The 22,172-nt window shown below is 39.1% G+C and overlaps 1 protein-coding gene across 2 annotated transcripts in view; it reads right to left on the minus strand.

Moving 5' to 3' along the window:
- Positions 1-17,964, minus strand: part of TPP2 (tripeptidyl peptidase 2) — a 48,711-nt gene extending 30,747 nt beyond the window's left edge. Inside the window, exons 1-12 of one of the 2 annotated variants that reach the window (XM_079319764.1) lie at positions 17,696-17,964; positions 11,729-11,857; positions 9,896-9,991; positions 9,375-9,479; positions 8,582-8,706; positions 7,717-7,880; positions 6,332-6,486; positions 5,271-5,347; positions 4,614-4,741; positions 2,655-2,754; positions 529-677; positions 286-401 (exon numbers count right to left, since the gene is read on the minus strand). In XM_079319764.1, the coding sequence (XP_079175890.1) occupies positions 286-401; positions 529-677; positions 2,655-2,754; positions 4,614-4,741; positions 5,271-5,347; positions 6,332-6,486; positions 7,717-7,880; positions 8,582-8,706; positions 9,375-9,479; positions 9,896-9,991; positions 11,729-11,857; positions 17,696-17,857 (1,506 nt within the window). In that variant the 5' untranslated portion in view covers positions 17,858-17,964. The remainder of the gene's footprint in view (positions 1-285; positions 402-528; positions 678-2,654; positions 2,755-4,613; positions 4,742-5,270; positions 5,348-6,331; positions 6,487-7,716; positions 7,881-8,581; positions 8,707-9,374; positions 9,480-9,895; positions 9,992-11,728; positions 11,858-17,695) is intronic. The other variant, XM_079319763.1, reaches the window with a different exon arrangement.
- Between the last annotated feature and the right edge of the window lie 4,208 nt (positions 17,965-22,172).

Below are 22,172 nucleotides of genomic sequence, written 5' to 3' on the forward strand. Positions count from 1 at the left end.
GATAAAAACCTATACCCCACTTTTACGTCCATGTATCTTTTTGATCAGTCTAAGAATGTGTCCACTTATCACACTTATTTTACAGTAACTGCATACTGAAACTGAAAGAACCTTCTCATTCCTCCTCCCCTCCCACTACATTCCCTTCCTCTCCCCTGGTGAGATTTGAGAATCAAGTAGCATGGAACAAACTGAGTGATATCACCTCAAAAGCTGCCTTTTTTTGTGCATTAGTTTTTCACCAGCAGTTATTTATATTATACTGGCTTTTTTGCTTGCAAGTACCTGAATAATGCCATGGCCTTGTGCAAATACTTCTATGTTTTCAGCTTTCACTGCTGTGTTTTCTAAAGCTCTTCTGACAGAATGAACAGTGTAATGAACATTATTAGCTTTGAGTCCTGAAAATAAAAATAAGGGTGTTACTGGATACAACAAAAATTTGGAAACAACAGCATTTTTCTAAGAGGAAAAAGTATCTAATCTCATAGAGATGATATATCTATGTTTAACATTGTAGCACTTTACCTGACAATACTAGGGCAATGCCTCCACAGGCATTGGGAGAAGACATGGATGTGCCGTTCATGAGTTGTGTTCCTCGCAGAGTCCAGTTTGGAACAGAAGCAATAGCACCTCCTGGGGCACTGATACTTACTCCAAGGGCTCCATCAGTGCTAGAATTAAAAAGCAATGGTTAAAACACCAACTTCTTTTTTGGTTTTTTTTTTGCACACTTTAAGATAAAGTTATCAGTACATTTAAAAAAAAAGTTCGCTTTAGAGAATATCACTATATTTTACTTCACTAAATCCATTAATCCATTAAACTCAAGAAAAAAGCATGCCACCAAGTAACAATTTAAAATGTCATGTTGTGACAGCTGCACCTGTTTTACAGCACAAGGTTTCTAAATTTTCACTCCTTCAATAGTCTCCACCACACTTCAGTTTAGCCAGCAAAATACTTTCTGGGATTTTAATTACAAAATGCACACAAACCAACCAACCTATTACACACTTCAATAAATAAATTACTATTCCATGTAGCCTATTCAATGGTTACTACTTCTAAAGAAAAACAGTAAAAGGGGATAGAAGGCTAGAAAAGATACAAAACCTAGACTACTAATTCTACGTGTTGCTAGTTCACTACCAGGTCAAGTTTTGAATTACAAGCCTGAGACAAGAGGGCAAGGGAAGAATGCATAAAAAGCAATGTCAAGAGATAGGTCAGGATTAACTGGGCCTGATCCCTAAATACCAGGTTTTTTTTCACAAGCATATTTAAGAACAGAGCAACTGTGTGCCTATGGCACAGTTAGAGTAGCAAGTAGTTTTCAACTCTATGAGCCAGATATGCTCCATCTTTCTTGCTCTGCATAGACAAAAATTACACTGCTTGAATAAGGACAGCCCTGTGCCTGAGCTATTAAATTCTGTGGAGAGGCAGAGTATTTCAGGGTACTTATACCCCACACTAATGGCTTCATATGTGAAACATCAGAATATTCCAAGTATGATACTGCAATGTGATGTTTGGACATATTTTATGACAGCCATATATAAGCCCATAAAAAGGTTCTGCATCCCAGCCCCTCTGGACAAGCAGTGCACAGCACATCTCCCTGAAAACCTCTACTGTTTACTGGGACAGACTGATCCCTACATCAAGATTGCTCTAACAAACTTTGGGAACTCTCCAATCATTGATATTGCACCCAAAACAAGGAGAATCCTCCTTTGGCCAGACTCGGCCTTTCAGCTGACTATTTTACAGGGCACAGCAAGTAAGCACACAAAAAGTGATCTATATATATGTGTGTGTGTATACATCTATCAAAATTAATTACAAATTGATGTCCCTTTCTCAGCTGAAGGCAGAGAGCACATTTCTCTTTTCACTACACAAAACGTGACAATTCTTCATAGCAAGATTCTTGCAACAATATACTTGCCTATATATATACAAACACCATAAGAACTGGAGAACAATTCTGAAGTCTAAACAAAGACAAGAACTCAGAAGAGATGCTACTACTTTTTTCTTTGTTTGTCTATTGCATTACTATCAGAAGGTTCCAAGACATAAAATAAAAATTGGAGTTTACGTTGCCCTTAAAATTTCTTTTATAGATATTTCAGAAATATTTCTGTAATGTAAGACAGAAAGCAATTTTTTCTGCCTACTCACACCTCTACTGGACTTTTGCAAAAACCCTTAAGTTATGCCATCACAGCAATGTCACTAAAGCCAGAAGTAGCACCACTGCAGTAACAGTATTTATTTTAATCTTCATCACTTACAGTACATTTAACTTCACCACACTAACTCAATGAAACAAACGCTATAGAAAAAAGTAAAATAAAGAACCAAACAAATTTCCTAATAACCTTTCAGTAACTTTTATCTTCTTTGAATAGATATGCAACCAAATACTTTCCTGAAAAATACAGGCTGTGCTGTTACTGCCATTCCTTCTCCTCCAGGAATTCTAGAGCTGAACATACAAAGGTGTTGCCAGAAGAGCAGGCTAGTTATGCTCTTTCCATAGGGAAGAAATAGGGTTTTTTGGTATTAACAATCAATTTTAGATTTTGAGTTATATCATCTGAACCACAAAGTAATTCATTTGTTCTTGGAATATAACCTACCTAGGCCCTCTGGATGACCAAGTGTATTGATTTGCTGGCAGTTTTTCTCTCAAAGAGTATTCAGCAACCATCATGTCAGGTGACACGTAGGCACCAACACCTGTAAAAGACATTCCAGCATTTTAGATGTAATATGAATTTTTATTAAAAACTTAAGTAAAATACATTTATGGTTTAAATTCTTAATGAGAAGAATCCTTGCTTGACATGTAAAATGAAAACACACATTTTCCATCTTAATAAATCCAGATATTTCTGCAAGGCAAGTGTAAAGCATCAAGCTATGCAGTAACACTGCTTGATGGGCACACTGTATAATAGTAACATATCATGCAAACTTCCAAGTGTCACTTTTATTCAGCTGGAATATAACCTTCTACACTTCTTGCTCAACAGGTAACTTGTACATGTCTTCTCTCTCTCTTGTGCCCCTTTCCTCTGTTTGCACTTCTCTGCCACAAACTACAACAACTGCACATCAGAGCAATCCATAGGAATTGGTTCATGTTCACATGGCCCCAGCTACACCTCCTGGAGCAAATGGCCACAGTCACACATCTCAAACAGTGAGCAGACAGTCTATACTGGGTATCAGCTCCATGTGCACAAAGTATGAAAAGGACTACATCAATGCCTGATAAAGTAGCATTTGTAGAAGAGAATGCCAAGGATGCAATTGCAACTCTGTCATCTACCTGTTTGAAATGGTAACACTTCACTTTGTTTACATCACAAGCACTGCCAGGGTGGTACAAAACTAACATACCAAGCTGACAAATTTGGCAAGGCCCGTGTCTGTGTCTGCGAGAACTAAGCCAACCTGTCAGCTGTATTTTGCTTTACCCTCAAAAAACAAAAACTATCTAGCTCACTCCAGATGGAGGACAGCAGCAAGCTACTTGGCATGCAGAGTGAATAATCACCCAGTCTCTAGAGTGATACAACTAAGCTGAATTGACAGAGTAGATGCACTGTAAGAGCAAAGCCAGTGCAGACCTGAAAAGAGCTTGTTAGTTCCAGTTCCAACCCCAGTCTCAGTAATGAATTAATAGCAGATGAACTTTCAGAAAGTAATCAGCATTAATTCTACTAGCTGCCCTGGAATACTAGCTCTCCAGCTTTCAAGGTTTCATGCTAGTCTCCTTACACACTGGTCTTTTTGTATAAGAATTCTGAGACTTAAAAAGCATTTTGGGTAATGCACTACTGAGACAATAAATTATTTATATAAAAATTAGAACTAAAGAAGTTACCCTGAATTCTAGACATTTTGCTAAGTCTTATAACTCAATCTTTCACTAAAATATCAAAATCATATATTAGCTCATCCGAAAAAGAATTTTAATGACAGCAATAGACTTGCATAGCAGTGGAACTGCAGCTGGAAAAAATCCCTCCCCTACAAGGACTTGTCTAGATCCTGACATGGGATTATTTTCTATCCAAATTAAAAACACCTGTTTCACTAAAAATAAAAATGAGAGTATCTGACAAAGAGAGATGATGCAAAACTGTAGTTCTGACAATTCAAAATGCACTGCAATACTCTGCAGAAGACTATCAGAATCCAACAAAGAATCATATTTTCATAAGTTGCATTTATCAACAGCTATTGGTTGGAGCAAAGTGATGTGCTTAGACAGTTACAGAAGTAATCCTGAAATATTCAAACAAGTCAGACCAAAGATTTCTTTTGTAAATTTTATACAAAGCTACATTAAATCAAGACCATTTGCCTCCTACCTCTTTTCTACATAAGTAAGGTCTTGAATTGTAAGAAGGTAACAATCTAAATTTGCACACCTAAGCACAGAGCAAGTGCCTCTCTCAGAATTAACCTTGTAGCCCAGCAGACAATTTTTTAGATTTAGTTCAGCAATCAAACATGCAACAAAAAGATAAAGTTTTTAAAGACAGGAGCTGAATACTGTCAACAATTTTTCTAACTGAATTATTTACCTATTACACTAGATGTAGTTCCACCAGGACATCCAACTGTAGAAAGGCAAGGACCATTATTTCCAGCGCTGGAAACATAGATTACATTGTGTTTCCACACTGCTTCATTAATCACTTCACAAATTCTCCTGAAGTAAGAGAAAGAAGTGAATCATTTACTCAACAATATTGCTTTGTTCCACAGGACAAAGCTCCCATTTCTAGTACAACCTCTGACCATTCACCAAACAGGGACTATTATCCAGACTGCTTCCCACACCTAGCAGAGGCGGTTCCAGCACAGAAACTGACCACAAAAATATCTTCTGGTTTCAAAAAGGAGTGACGACAATGTAGCGATCATAGGTCTTCAAAAAATACCCTACACATCATGTGCTGTTGCAACTATAAATATTCTTTATTATGCTAAAATAGTAATTGTATATGTATTATACATCTATTATATATGATATATATTATATATTAGTGTACATATTATAAATTAAAAGCTTTTTAAATAGGTTTACTTCTTTCAAAGCCAGTTTAAAATTTATACTGCACAGTTTCTAACATATGAATCATATGAGCACTGTTAGCCATTAGCAGACTTACAGAAAGCTCAACAAATACAACTCTACTTCTGTGAAATTAAAATACTTTAACCACAGTACTACTCACCCAGAATTTGGCCAGTGCGTTGCTTCTCCATAGCTGTAGTTGACAAGATCACATTTGTATTTTATTGTTTCTATCATCTGATAAAGTAAAAATTGAAGTCAAAATATGTGCTACCCAAAGAATGTGACTTCAGAAATTATAGAAAACATCTGCTTAAACTGATTTGCCACATATCTAAGAAAGACAGATAAATCTCTCGAATCTAGAAAATAATTTACTGCAGCCAGTTAAGTTCTATTTTCCCAAAGAACAAAGAAATTCGAAAAAACTATTCCCTGAAAATCCTTATTCATGTTTCCAGCTATAAACTAAGACATTACCCTAAGAGAAAACTAGAGACAGCATCAGTGCTGTCTAAAATTCTCCCTTCCTGTGCAGTTTGAACTCCAGAAAGTTTAAAAAAAATTATTGTTCATGTTTCTACATCAAAATATTCTATGGACCACAAATACAGTCTTCTGTTTTCAGATCCTTTCTTGTGTAAAATTTTTCCTTATCAACTCACTATACAGAAAAGCTCTTAGGTCTTTCATCATTAAAAGGAATGATATTTTTCCTCACTCTTAAGAAGAAGAGTTAACACAAATACAGCAATATAGGTAGATACTCGTCTGAATTCTAGATTTCTATGTCTCCTATAGTTATCTGAGTAACCATAAAAGATACACTGACAACACAAAGAACTTTTAGCAAGCATGCAAGTAACTCTTCTTATGCATCAATCTAGTCACACACTGCAAGTCAGTTAGCCTGGAGAAACTCTAAGTGCTCTATGGAACAAAACCTTGTTTTATTTTAAAACACTAGCCTTACAATATGCTTTAAAATACATTCTAGTGGTTTTTAGGGATTTTGCCTGTGTTATTTTTGCTTGAGGGCTTTTTGCTTTGTTGTGGTTTTTTTGGGGGGGTGGCTTGGGTTTTTTTTAATTTACAGTATTTTTAGAAATACTGTAGAACCATAAAAACAAAGCCTATCAGCAAGTAGGGCATGAAGTTTCACAATATTCTACACTTAAGTCACATTGCTGAGCTTAACAATTTATTCAGTGAAATACCCACAGCTCTTATTAGACCAGTGCCAGTTTCCATTGTACTTAGTCTCGTATCACCAATCTTGATTGCAAGAATCTGAGCTCCAGGAGCCACACCATTCCTTTCTGGTTCCTCTGGAAAGTATCCAGCTGCAATACTAGCCACATGTGTTCCATGTGCTCCTGTGCAAATGAAAAGCATGCATTTTTAGTGGACCTCATTTTTAAGAATTTGATATGCTACAGGTCAATTAATTTTCACTTATTGAGAGGTAAGCACATAATTCCAGTCAGTGGCAGTCACTAGTGCTGCTGATACTAAAAGGGGACAGTGTTCACCAGGACTCAGCAGTGGAGCCAGCCCTGTTTAATATTTTTTGATGATCTGGACAAGGGGTTGAAAACATCCTCAGTCACTGTGCAGACAACAACAGACTGGACAGGAGTGCTGTTCAGCTGGAGGATAGGAAGGCTCTACAAAGGGACCTGGACAGGCTGGATCAATAAGCTGAGGCCAATTGTATGTGGTTGAACAAAGCAACAGCTTCTTAAGGACAGAAAGGAAGCAGCAGGAAGAGAGGGACAAAGTATTAACTTAATTCCACTAACAAAAGTTACTTCAAAGGCTCAACACTTCCTACTCCAAGTTATGAATATTACTCCTGAGACAATTCAAGTAGCAGGGATTAAGAAAAAAAAAAAGGAACTGCACAGAAACATAGAAAGGAACATCTCAAAAAAGCTACCATCTATTTAGAAACCCTAACTGCTTATGTAGCTCTACTAAGATGGGATAGTTTCATGAGTAATTAAGAGCATTTTCAAAACAAATGCATCCATACCAACCATCCCAACCATTCTGTTTGCTTCCAAAATAAACCATGATTATTTAAAGAATACTCTGAAACAGGCTCAGAGTGGTTGGAACTACAGCTATAGTGACACCTGACATAACAAAAAAAGTTTTTTTAAATCTAAATTAAAATATCCATTTTGTTAATGGATATTATATTTAAGATTCTTTCAGTATGCAAGTACAAAGAATGCAACTAAAAGTCAATCAATCTATATTTAACAAACAAAACAAAATTTTTTTGAAAGAAGATTCTCTTTAGGCTTTAAGATGCTTTAAGGAACATCTTCAAAAAGGGCCTAAGTATGCATGTTCTATGCATACATGCTTATGTACATAAAGTTGACAATATCTCATACAAAAATGCAAGCAAGTTTCAAAATGATCTGTCATTATAGATTTCAGGAAAATAATCTTAAAATCTATAATGACAAATACTGTACCTGAACAGCTGCCTCGAGCCATCCCAAGTATCAGCAACAGGACCCAAGACAAATTACTGCTTCTCATGATACAAAAAAGCTAGCAAGCATAAAGTTAATAAGATTACTCTGATTTACCTCCACTTGTCACAATGGAAAGGAGGTTTCCATCATCATATATATTCACAGAATAATTCAACATCTCAGATGTTCCAAAAGATCCATATTCCTGAGCCTCTTTGTAGGTTCTCAGCACTGTACAGTTAGCTAAGTCACCACTCTCACTTGTATCTATGCAGGCTCTGTTGACAAAAACAAACAAAAAAGAAGGTGATGTCCCAGCTGCTGTAAACTTTTGGTTACCTACCCTTCAGCTGAGCACAGTGCAAAGACTTCAAGAACTTTGGTTCTATATTTATGGTATCTTTAAATAGTTCTTTAAGCTACTTTAAAACTTGGTTGTTTATACAACCTCCTTATATAGGAAGTTTTCTAAATAAATGGATTTTCAAACACTAGTAAATTCATAGAAATCTGTTCTTGAAAAGTAAGAGTATGAAAATCCATACAAGTTCAAGGAAGAAATTTTACTAAAGATAGATGTTCAGTGCTGGTACACAAATATTTGAAGTTTTACTGTTTTGTGTGATGCACATCATCAGTCAAGGAATGTGCCATGTTACACCCTGATGTCTGTGCACAGACACTTGTTTTGGTTTTGTTTTTTCATATCACCAATGGATAGTCAAAACAGTTTATTCAGAAGAAAAATCCCACAAGCTTACATCATATCACACTGTCTTCAATAAGACTTTATTCTACCCCATCTTCATTTGGGACCAGAATTTTGTCAAGAAACTCAACTGATACAGCAGGATCATTTTAAAGAGAAAAATACTTGAAACCTCTATAAAGAGGACAGATATAAAAGGTAATAAGCCTTCGATGTAAGCTATTGTTTTCTGTAAAAAACAAGACATTTTAGACAAGTTTAGACATTTACCTCCACGTATCACCATCATGCCACACTACACAATCATATACTGGGCCAGGATCACTGTATTTTTTCTCAAAAGAATTCAACAATTCCACTTGATTTTGAAGTTCCTCTTTTATTAGCTTATTTACCTAATAAAGTGAACAAAATTCAGTTAGACTATTTCCAAAATTATTACAAGATAGGTAACCCTACATTCTTTTCTAGTGCTACACATTTTTCCATTATTTTCTCAGGAATGTTTAGACTATCCCAGGAGTCACACACATCTAAAAGTTCTAGAAGTCCAATAGCTTTCAACAGTGCACTATTTATTTTTGGTCTATTATGTACAACCATTTCTAATTTCTGTAAATGTAACATTTAAAGCTATTATTTTCTTGAAGACTGTTAAATGATAAAATACTATCTGAGGCATTTCTGGTACTTCAATGAAATAGTATACAGTTTACAAAAGAAAGAATATGTTTAGAAAATGCCAACTTTGAATGCAGCAACAACGGTGACCTCAAAAAAATAGCACATAAATTAAAAATAAAACTTAGTGAAAATATCCAATAAATTTTTTGAAGTAATACCATTTTCACATTTGACATCAACTCCCAAAAGTGAACAACACTAAGCAAACCAAACAACTACATATATAAAGACTTCTAAAAGTAATCAGAAGATACACTGGTAAGTTATCTGCCAAAATACCCACAAGTACCTTCACTCATCTAATGAAACATTTTAATCCTATCAACCAGTAACAAATTGTTGCAAAGAACAAGTTTATAAATTTAGACTTAATACAAACCTGTGAGGGAGAGCTATGAGCAGCATCAAATTCTTCTTGTTTCCTACAGGCCTCTGCTAGAGCCAGCCTGTGAACAGGATCCCAGAGCTTTTCCTTGCGCTCTTTCTGTAAAATAAAACAAAGGATCCTCAATATATTAAGAAATATACCTCAAAGTATGAAGTCTATAAAGATAATTTGAAAATTACGATTTGAGACAATGGCTAAAAAAGTTCCATATTATAATATAAATAAGAATAAATTGCCACACAATTAAAAAAACCAGTATCAGTAATTTCTCCACTTTTCGCCTCAACAGACCACTGTGAGGAGGAGCACTAAGCCACCTTCTGCTGCTCTGAAAAAAAAATCACAGAAGAAATGGATCATGTAAATAATGAAAATCAGAGAGAATTGCACTCAAGTGCTGGTCAGCAGACTAGCATGTTACCAAATCACATGCTGTGGTGTTTTAACAAAATTAAGAAACAGAACTGTAAAATATAACTATATACCAGAAAGAAAAGAAAATTCATCCTTACCTGAATCCTCTCCTTAAGAGCCTTTGGATAGATATCATAACCATTTTTTATGCCAATGTGATATTTGCCTGAAGGATTTACCCAGTTTGCTGGAATCTACAGAAAAGTATATTTAGAAATAGATTAACTAATGGCATTAAAAAAACTCCACAAACAAAGTCCAACAATGTGCAAGATGGCTTAGCAGAACAAACCAGCAAATAGTGCTAATTTAATTCCTTGTCTCCATAACAGTAACTACTACTGCACTGCTCCAACAACATGACATGGCATTTTCAATCCAGTTCCCAAAAAACCAGCAGTGATACTGCCCTTGAACATCTTTAGGCATTAGTTGCTTTGATAGTCTACTTATAAGATATAAAGCCCCAACTTTACTGAATTTACTGGGCAGAGGTCTAGGGAAATAATAGTAGTACAAACGAAACTTAACATGAGCAAGTATGGTTGGAAGTAATGACAAACATCTGCATATCTCATTTCACAGCTTGATGCAATTTACAATCACTGCATCAGGATCCGCTCATCCTAGTAACAACAGTAAAAGAGCAACAGATTCAGCCTTACAATCATCTTCTGTGCAAAATTAAGAACAATGCTGACACCATGGAGGGATTTAAAGATGTGATGCTCCCACATCATCCCCATCAATCCAATCAGGAAATCAAGAACATGTTAGCAACATCAGTTCTGTGTACCCAAGACCTCTACTAGATTTCACGTCCCTTCTGAAAACCCTACACAATTTCTGTTCTATGCATAGTGAGAATTCAGTCAGTCTATAACTAGGTCCTCAAAGATTGAAAAATCTCTAATTCTGTTCACCATGAGCTTAACACAATTCCTGCTGTAGTGTATGCAAATGTGGAAAGTACTAGCACCCTTAAAGACATAACTGTATCTGATATTTTTAAAGCACATCTCCAAAGCTATTTCCAGCCAATTTCCAAAGCTACATCAGATACTGTTTTGAACAAATAAGTAGATGATTATTAAGCCCCACAAGAAGCCGTGTACACACCCCTATTCAGCTACAGGTAATACCAGAAATTAAGACATATAAAAATGTAAGAAACACTAAGCAATTTGCATGAGGATGAGCAAATGCAGCATTAGGTTTGGGTAAGATCTGGTTTGCTGGTTTTGGTTGGGCTAGGGGGTTTATTTTCTTCACAGCAGCTGATATGGAGCTGTTTTGGATTTATGCTGAACACTCTTAACTCAGGGATATTTTAGATGTTGCTGGGCAGCTCATGCACAGAGTCAAGGCTTTTTCCATCCTCCAGGCTTTTTCTCTCACTTATCCCAAACAGTGAGCAGGCTGGAGATGGACAAGGATTTGGGAGGGGACATAGCTGGGACAACTGATCCCAACTGACCACAGGGATATTCCATACCATATGGCATCATGGTCAGCATATAAAGCTGGGGAAAGACAGAAGAAGGGGGGGTTGTTCGGAGTATGGCATTTATATTCAAGTCACCATTTGTGTGGAGCCCAGATTTCTGAGATGGCTGAACACCTGTTTGCCCATGGGAAGTGGTGAACAAATCCCTTGCTTTCCTTTGCTTGCATGCAAGGCTTTTGTTTTAGTTATTAAACTGTCTTTATCTCAATGTACAAGTTCTCAATTTCCCTCTTCTGATTCTCTTCTCCCCATATTGCCAGGGGAAGGATGACTGAGAAGCTCTATGATGCTTAGGTGCAAGCTGGGTTTAAACCACATCATGTGGTTAAAAGGAAGTAAGTACTGTAAAAACCAAAAGAGGTGCTAAACTTGCTGTTTATCAAAGATGATGTCCAGTGGTGTCTCTGTGCCACCAAATACTCACCTTTAAAGTTCTTCCAGAAAGACCAGTAATTTCTCCATCTTTAGGTTCTGCAATGGTACATGTAGTTACATCACCACTGCCCGTAGTGTCAATGATATCAATTATCTTCGGTTTCCCATCAGTTGTAATCTGAAAATAATAGCACAGAAAAATTGAGAATGTACCTGATTACCTTATAGCACACAAACCAGGAAAGTTTTGTTGTTAAAAATATCAACAGCTTTCTCAGACACCCAGCCTTTAAGTGGACATAAAACCAACTTGAACTCGAGACAAATTTTCAAAGACCAACATGTTCATCTTTTTGGTTCATACAAATCCACTTACTTCTAATAAGGATTTAGATGAGAACAAGTAAAAACACTTTATCAACAAAGCCTCAATTTAAAACCAAGCCTAAATTTGCAAAAAAGATATTTGCAAGAACTATTATTTGTTTTCATATTATTTGTTGTGTTGCTTGTGACCCCTCATTCTGGACAAATTTTATAGCAATGAGTGCACAAGTAAGAAAATGAAAGGTGCTGAAGTACAAGCTCTCACAAGCTACAATCTCTTAACTGAGCTTAAAAGGAACACAAGTTACTACTACCTTATTTTTCCCATTTCAAAGATTCTGCTTTGTGTTTTAGTCCATTTGAACTGTTAGCAGCTATGGCTACATACCCCTAATACTCCAAGTAGTCCAGAAAGACCTTTATAGCAGCCTCCCAGGACCTAAAGCAGGCCTGTAAGAAACCTGGAAGCAATTTTTTATATGGCACAGGCAGTGATGGGACAAGAAAGAATGGCTTTAAACTAAAGGAGACTATCAGACTAGCCACAAGGAAGAAATTTCTCCCTGTGAAAACAGTAGAACACTGAACAGGCTGCCCAGAGAGGTGGTGGATGCCGAATCCCTGGAAACACTCAAGGTCAGGTTGGATGGGGTTCTGAGCAATCTGATCTAGTTGAAGATGTCCCTGCTCCTTGCAGGGAAGTTGAACTAGATGGTGTTTCAAGGTCCCTTCCAACCCAAACCATTCTATGATTCTATGAATTGCTCATAGATATATATTTTTACAGTTCTATATAAAAGACTGATTAAAAAAAAAAAAAAAAGAAAGAAGAAATCAATCATCTTCCTAGTATCTCCTATACATTAACTACACTGAAAAAACCTTCATATCCAGAAAAGCATTTGTTGTTTTCTACAATTTAAATATATGGTATTGTTGCCATTATTCTCTATCAATAATTTTGATGTTTGATATAATATATGAAATGTTGTTTTCTTCTAATAATGCTCAGGAATTGTGAATTCAGCTACTGGAAGCTACCAACATATTCAAACTGTTTCATAGAAGTCACTCTGATGCTGTCAAAAGGTCAAGAGTCAGGTCTTATCACATCTCAGCAAACAAGGGTAGATATTTCCATGATCTCAATTTCTCATGGCTTAGAAAAAACAAACAACAAACAAAAACCCAACCAAAACCCATACAACCCAAAAAACAAACCTCCCAAAAACTCAACAACAACAAAAAAATCAACCCAGTAACAAGCAACACCCCCTATGAAAACAGGTTTAAACAGCTTAAAAAAATAAAAAGAATCCACCCCAAATATTTCAAACCCATAGCAACCACAAAAACAGCATCAATTTCATTTCCCAGAAAGTAACAAATACTGCTTTTAAATAAGTTTGCTAAGGAAGAACTTTCATGACAGAAACCAACACTCTACTCTGTTCATAGAAATTCAAGTTCACTGAAGAAAATCTGTAGAGCATCTTAACCCGGCAAAACATCGACTGAATGAGAGTTAGGAAGTAGTGAAAATGTACCTGGGGAACAGTGTGTAGGCACTAAACCATATACTTTTCAAGCATTGTAATTAATGTCTTCAATGTTGGTCACAACTCACATGAAAGTCAAGAGCTGCTCCAGTACCAAAGTGACTACAAGCCAAACCTGAGATTAGCAGCACTGGACATTTTTCAATACGCTTCTACTCAAAGTCAACTATCCAGTGAGCAAAGTACAAGAAAACAAGAATGAAAGTGTAAGCCAAGGTGACTTGTTTGAAGAAGGCAAGTTACTCAGCAACAGGTGGCCAGAACACAGATTTATGCTGCAGCAAGCTTGGGTAGTTTTAGAAGTTGTTTCCTAGCCCGAAAGACGAGGTGCAACTCCTACACTCTATGGCACTTTGCCTCCTTGCTGAAACCTAGCAGACCCACACATGCACCTGAGTTTGTACGGTCAGAACCAACAAATCAGAGTCTTTCAGTCAGGTACAAGAAACTCAGAGTTTCAGCTGGTCTAAGGTTCAGTTCCTAACAGCAGCAATCCTGACAGGTTCACTGTAATTTAGTGCAAGTAACCGATACGGGGGCTCCTGTTGCCATGAACTGCTCTTCGGCATGTTGCCCACCAGTGGCAATGCCAGAGTGAAACTCAAGAGTTCAGCTCAGTTTTCTTCTGCAAATCTTGCAATTCTGAGTTTAACATTATAATAAAAAATAATCAAGTGACCTTGGCCAATTCCCTTATTGAACAGAAGAGTCAAGAAGTAATGAAATAATTACAGACAGAAGATACATTTTAGTACCTTCTGCAATAAAATAAGTAAAAATAATTTGTATACAATTAAAAATATTTTATACTGTGTTTAGGAAAAAAAAAATCCCCAATCTGGCCTTAAAAATCATGGCTTCCCTATAGGCATTTGAAAAATGATTTAGTAGTTTAAAACTACTAGTAAGCTGCTGTTTATATATTTCTGCTTGAAGTTTCAAAATCCTACTTACATGTCAGTTCTGACTTTGTAAAGCAGATTAATTAGCAAACTGAGAACACTAAAATTAAACTATGTGTATAATACTGGCAAGTGATGGTCTGTAACAGGAGTAGAGGAGCACCAGTATCTATGACAATCACAACAGAAAAGGGAAAGCCAGATACATTTGAGCATGTTTTTGCCAGCCCATAGAATCACTGACTCCAACTGACAGCTACTGCAGTCACAAGAGATGAACAAGCTCTTCAGCACTTTGGTCACGGGACAGCTGACCATCATCATCACAAATAAAATATTTCCAAGCATTTTTTTAAACTGAGTGCTGAAAAGCAAGTAAAACCAAACTAGCTGCTACTGCTAAAAAGTTGTCACATAAAAGTAGTTAGTAAATAATAATTCCAAATGCCACTTCACAAAATAAATAAATTTGCAAGAAGCAGAATGAACTGACTTATCTATTATGAAACACAAGAAGCCACAATAGGAACAGAGAAAGGACAGGGTGGGGCTGAGCAAAGACTGTAAATATACAACCACAACACTCCATTAAACGCACCTAAAATTGCATCAATCATTGTGCCTTAATGAGGAATTACAAACCATGACTTGGCAGACAGTAGGAAATACATTCTACCAACAGGACAGAAATGGGAAAAAAATCACATGAAAGAAGCAGACAAACTAAACTTCGCTGGTGTCAACTGTTGGAAAAGCAATGGAAGAGGAGGTGAAAGGAATTCCCTAGAGGGCACGGGTTACAAAAGATTAATAAAGAAAAGGAAAGCAAGTACAAGCTAGATTAACATTTTATGTGTCAAAGAAAGCCAACCAACAGGCAACAGATCTAAGAAGGTTTGTTAAGCTTAACTACTATTCTCTCTATAGCAGCAAGCATCCAGGGAAGAACAGAAACATAATGATATTTCCCTGTTAAACTCTGTCCCCAAATCTTTCTGTCCCTGGAAAAGGGAACAAACAGTGCTATCGATGTTTACAAACCAAGTCATAGAATCAACAAGCAAAAGAACCCTACCCAGGAATGAAACACTAGGGAGCAGCAAAGAAACTAACTATCTTGTTTTGACTAAGAGCTCCACTATATTCAAAACATAGTAGCTCATTTTAACCTGTAATAATTGTCATTAATCAGAACTCAAAGTCACAATACCGATTAACTTTGCTATAGATATTGTCTTCTCTTCCCTCTAAGCAACTGATTCAACTCTTAGAGATTTAACTCTATGCCAGGCCAGGGACTGACAAGACTGACAGTAAGACAAAGCAGCAGCAGCAGCAAAGACAGGGGTGTAAAAAAAAAAAAAAATCCAAAAATTGCAAAAATTGTCCCAAGGTTAGAAATTATTTCTTGCAGTACAGCTATGCTGTGTCACTGCCTGGGCCCAGGACACTGATTCATTGCATTGAGGCAAAATGTAAACTGGCAAATACTCCAGAGAGTGAGGACATGCTCTTGCAGAAGAAACATCTACAAAGATATTCTAGGCTGGGTGCTGCCTATGCCTCCTTTATTACTCCCTGTGCAGTAAGTCTCCTCAGGCTGTAGTTGAGCAAGCCCCTTAAGCCAGGCCTTGCCTTGAGTGGGCAGTGTGGAAGGAACATACAACTTCTTTACATATTTTTCTTATAACCCTGCAAATCTACTGTTACCCACTCTCACCCACCGCAACATGAATTCCACATCCTGCCCTCCAAATCTTTTACTTCTTTTACAAATCTCTTACTGCACTACCTGAAATTTTATTCTGTGTGTAAAGAACGTAAGTTGGAGAAAACTGACATGGTCAACACAGAGATCATGATGCTTCATAAATACCCATATGAGCCTTGGCTTACCTATATCAGAACAATGCTTCCTACTACTGCCAATAAATTCATATTGGGGTTTTGTTGTTGCTGTTGACCACTACTCATTCATAATCTCTATAAGCTTAGAGGTTTTTGCTTTTATATGTGAAACTTCAGAACCGTGCACTTCATCCTATTTATATTTACATCTTAATTTTCTTCCACTACTTTCTGTTGTGTCCATGGTATTAAAATGCTTTGCTTTGCTAGCTTTTGTTAAGCTTTTCAATTACTCTTCCACTTACCCACAACTTCTCGCCAAAAGCACCATCTTCATTTCGGCTTAAATCAATCAAAGTTATAGCTGTCCACTCCTTCTTTCCACCCAACTTGTCCTCCTAACTCATCCTCTAGTTTAACCGAATCCCATAAGGAGCCATTTCAGAACATGGAACTAACGATCTGCCACGTCCAGGTCCCTGAATGAGGTCACTTAAGAGTTAATTATACACCAAAGAAAGGGCAGAAACCAACCCAAGCCCTGCTTAGCCAAAACAAAATAAATGATTCAGCGTCCAAGTGAATTGTATACAACACCGAATCATTCTCCCAAGCACTCTTCTGCCATCACTCAGAGGAAACGCATTGCCAAGAAATCAAAGGCAGCAGTGACACAAAAGGCCACATGCAAACTTACAAGATAAAGAAATATTACGAGACAAGGGTTAAAAGAAATAAGTGCTGAGAAACGCCAAACTGACATCACACACAGAAATTTACAAATCCAACAGGAGACACAAAGTTGGCAGATATCGAATTTGAAACAGACCATAACTGCAATAAAACGCACGAGAAATAAAAAGAGAAAGACGGGTATGCAAATTGTGCCAGAATTACACTTTCCATGTAAAAGACCGAGGCGGTTGTGTGTGTAGCCTCGAGATACCTACTGCCGAAGTAACGCAAAGGTTTAACAAAAACACAAAGCGTTCTTTTATAACGAGCTCTCCGTGAGACAAGGCAGCCCAAGAGACTTAAGTGCCATAACACGCCCGTGGAGGCTTAGGAGGAGGAGGATCCCCAGGGCAGCGGCCGGAGTGAGCGGTGCGGAGCCCCTGGCCCGGCACCTCCCCGCCCGAGCCCGCTCACTCGTGCTGGGCGGGAACCGTGAGCCAACACACAGACACGAGTCCCGCGGCAGGGACAGTCCCCGGGACAGCGCTCCGGGCCTCCCCTGCTCTGGCCGCCGCCGCCTCGGGCCGCCCGAGTGCCGCGGCCGCCCCCGAACTCGTCCCGGTCCTCCCGGCGCGGCTCGGGCGGGACCTGGGAGCTCCTCGCGGGCCGCGGCCGTGACCCAGGGCCGCCGCCGCCTCGCTCTACCTGCATGCCCGGCGCCCCGGGGTCCACGCCGGTGTCCAGCACGGCCAGCAGCACCCCTCGCCCGTCGAAGTCGGGGAAGCGGGCGAGGAAGGCGGCGGCGCCGGTCTCCTTCTTGGGCAAGAGCCCGTGGAACGGGAACGGCTCCTCTGCGGCGGCCGCCATAGCGCGAGACCGGGGCGCGGGGCTGGCGGGGGACAGGCTGAGAGGCCACGGCAGGGCGGCGCATGCGCGGTGCGGGCCCGCGGGGACGCGCACTCCCTCGCGGCCCGCGGCGCGAGCGGCAGCGGAGCTGAGCTGACCAATAGGGCGGCGCGGCGGGCGGGGCCGGCTGTGCTGGCAGCCAATCACAGGAGGGAGGTGTTCCACGCGCCGGGGCCGTGGCGGCCACGTACGGCGGCGGCGGGAGCCGAGGGCACCTTCCAGCGGGGCCGGAGCCGCCCCGCCCCGCCTCAGGGATCCGGCCCGTCCCGGGCTGCCACCCCGGGCCCTGCCCGCGGCACCGCGGGGTGCGCGGGCTCCTCCGAATCGGGAACGGAATCACGGCATCACATAGCTTGAAAAAGACCGCTGAGATGATCAAGTCCGAGCTATGACCGAACGCCACCATGTGAACCAGACCATGGCTCTGAGTGCCAAGTCCAGCCTTTCCTTAAACACCTCCAGGGACGGTGTCTCCCTGCGCAGCCCATTCCAGTATCTAATCACGCTTTCCGTGACGAATTTGTCCCTGGTGTCCAAGCTGAGCCTCCTCTGGCACGCGTCCTGAGGCCATTTCCTCTCAGGCAGTCGCTGCCTGGGAGAAGAGGCCGATCCCCGGCCGGTCCTGTCCGGTGGTTGTGGTGAGCACTGAGGTCACCTCGGAGCCTCCTTTACTCAAATAACCCATGTGCAAACATTTACTTAGTGATTTTTGTTTTTTCTTCTTCTGCTGATTCATTGTTCAGGATAACTAGGTCCCGTGGTGGCAGTACCAGTGCAACTGTTTATCAAAGAGCAGAAAAAAACCCTTCAAAACCAAATTCCAAACGACCAAAAAACCCCAAACAAACAAACAAATAAATCCTCAACCACACAAAACCAACCAACCAACCAAAAGCCCCCCAAGAAAACCCACAAAAAAAAACATATCCAAAAGATTGCCAAAAGGAAAAAAAAAACCCCGAAAAGCAACCCAAACAAAAAAGACTACCTAAAGGTTATTGGGAGGTCAAAACAAAGTAAGTTTTGGTGCAGTTGTTAAGAGAAAACCTCAACTTTGAACAGAGGTCAGAGGTTTCAACGCTTTCACGCTCACTTGCAAAAGAACCTGAACTGTGGAGTACCAGGAAAAGTACACACAGAATGTCTTTTGGGAAAATGCATTGTTTGTAGCATCTGACATGTGCCTCTTCAGCCACTTTAGCTGGTAATAAGTGTAAGACTGGTTGATTTCTGGGGGATCACTTTGATTTCTTCAGGCAAGTTTCTATTTAGAGTAATCTTGGCAGACGAAGGTTAATTAACATGTTCATTGCAAAGCAGTGGCAATTTTGACTTCTGAGAGTTTTTCTCTTTGTGTATATTTTGTTTCACAGGTCTGATGAAATTATTATGGAATGCTTGTCAGACATTAATCTTCGTTGAAATGGAGCTGGCATTTGTTTTTCTCTAGAAGAAGTGGGAAAGTGTTGCTAGCAAATAGGGTTACTTCAGTTATTTTTCCCATTTTGTCAGCTACCATCAGCATTGTCTTCCAACTCACTAATGGCTTTAAAGATCCACATAATTTTTATGCAAGTACTAAAGTAAAACCTGAAGAGCACTGCCTTAAAAATGCACAGTATTTAAAAGAAAGTGAAAGCTCTACCTTATCAATGTAATGTGTAAGTCAATCTGCTCCCCATTTTGGTTTTCAATCATAAATCAAATTTGACATTTTTATGTCGAGATACCATGTGCTTAACTTTTTTAGAATGCTGATGGTGTCTGACTGCCATAATCAGATTTTTTTTTTTTAATTACATAAAACTTTGACTGATTTTGCCACAGTGGAGAGAATTATTCTGTTGTTCACTTGTTTAATACCTAATTCACTGCCCATTTGAGTTTAGTTTTCCTTCTGTTCATGATTGCTAGTGCATCTCAATGGGAGAAGCTTGTATTTCTGGCAGCATGTTGACATGAACAGAAGTCTTATATGTCCTATTCCTAGTACACTTTGAGACATTCAACTACAACAAATTCTCAAAATATTTCACATCCCATTCAATAAAAAAACCCCTGTATTTTATGGTTTGGAAGCATTTATTACTAGCCCTGAGAATTTCTTCCTAGTTCTGTTGCCTTGGTCTCAAAGCTGTACCACAAACAACTCATCTAATTAGCAGGTTCTTATTGTTCAGGTATGTATAAATTATATGCATTGCCAAGTAGCAGGGCAGGTTCAGCAGGAAAGCCCAAGATTTGAGGAAGGTGTGCCAATCAACTTTTAACAGACTTGAAAGTGATACCATGAAAAGAAAAAACTTAATTTCAGTGACAATCTTCAAAATGTAGCTATTTTGTTAATTGCATGATTGCAACTCTAGTGTTAGAATGTGATCTTAAGGATAAAGTTGTGCATCTTACTGAGACTCTACAGACCCTGAACATACTTGGAGTTTTGGAATTTTAAACTGAATCCTGTTCTTCTCAGGTTTCTTATGTTTAGTGTGCTGGGTTAATGGACTAACAATCCCAAATCCTCCACTAAAACACGTCTTTAAGCACCACATCTACATCTACTCAAATACTTTCAGGGATGGTGACTCAACTACTTCCATCATGGGCTGATGAAGAAAAACTTTTTATCAGGACCTGTAGCAATAGGGCAGCTAAAAGAGGATAGAATCAGACTAGATATAAGGAAAAGTTTATTTTACAATGAGAGTCGAGAAACACTGTAACAGCTTGCCCACAAGAGGTGGTGGATGCCCCATTCCTGGAGACTTTGAAGGTTAGATTGGATGGGGCTCTGAGCAATCTGATCTAGTTGAAGATGTCCCTGCTCATTGCAGGGAGTTTTGACTAGGTGGCTTTTCAAGGTCTCTTCCAACTCCAGCCATTCTATGATTCTATGAACATCTGGCCAGTGAGCTAGGCTTGCATGGGCATGTGATGGTCCACACAGATTCTGCTCTGAATACTCCTAGTATGGATGTCCTTCTAGGTCTGCATCTGAGACCTGGCAAATATGTTCCAGTCTTGACAGCATGATGATTCCTCATATTGCTCACGTGCCAGGCCTGTCAGGATGTGGAGCTGGCCATGATCACCTTTGATTTCACGTGCAGCCTAATGCACTGTGGATGAGAAGGCTGAGGACACCTGCTGCATGTTCTGCCTGATGTTACACCCAGAAGTCCCGTTCTGGGCTTCAAATTTCTCTTCTGTCTGAGCATGCATCTCTCTGCAAACGAAATGCTCTAGCTGCTGGGTTCTCTCTGAGTCAGGCACTTCTGTTTTGCATGGAAACATCCCAAAGTGAACCTGAAACAACATGACCTAATATCTTTTTAGTACAGGCAATGACATGAATGTAGAAGTACTGGGCTGTTTGTTCTTTCTCTAATTAATGTTAAATTATTCTATTCAAAGTATCAATTGGAGTTGCGCACGAACTCTTTTTTAAATTTCAGTTGCAGCAATTACCTTAGTCACTATGTTTCAGATTTCACCCACTCCTTCTTTCAACCCTGCCTGAGTTACAACATGAGGAGAGGAGGAATCATCCTACCAGTTAGACCATGAGAGGATGTGTTTGATCAAATTATATTAGGCAAGGCAGGCACTTCAGTGTTCTGAGTGAGGTCATTCATTACCAAGGTGCTCAGTAGAGACTCTTCCTTATTCCCCCTTTATGAGAGAAGTCTGGCTTCAGGGAATAATGGGAATAGATGATCCTTGAATGAGGATACATGAGGATACATGATGCAACTGATATAGGAATACATCTGGCTAAAAACTATCTCATGTAAGTGTTTGGGAGCTGGTACCTGAGACAGGCTTCTGTATCACCTCTTCCATGCTTATGCTGGTGAAGAGTAGAGATGATCCAGCACAGTAATTCTCAGTTAAACATACCATAGAACTAAGGAAGGACATGAGGGAACTTTTCCACTGCACACTCTGTCAGGGAAACTGGGTTTACAGGGGTTTTTTTGTTGGTTTTCTTTTTTTGTTTTGGGGGTTTTTTTTGTTTGTTTATGTGTTTGGTTTTTTACCAAGTCTTGTACTGAGCCTTCTGCAAAGTGCCTGTATTTCTACAAGCCTGTGTAAGTTTTTTGCATGTATGTATTTAATAAAGATTTTCAGAGAAGGCCCCATCCCAGTTATTTTTCCCTTTTTTACTATTGAACAGTACATCATGGACAAGGGTATCAAATCTGCAGAGTAAACTGTTTGATGCTCTTTCTTCAAAGAGAGGAAGACATTTACTCATCTTTTACTTTTGATATCT

The sequence above is a fragment of the Erithacus rubecula genome (genome assembly GCF_903797595.1).
Source record: "Erithacus rubecula genome assembly, chromosome: 1".
In the NCBI taxonomy this organism is placed as follows: Eukaryota; Metazoa; Chordata; class Aves; order Passeriformes; family Muscicapidae; genus Erithacus; species Erithacus rubecula.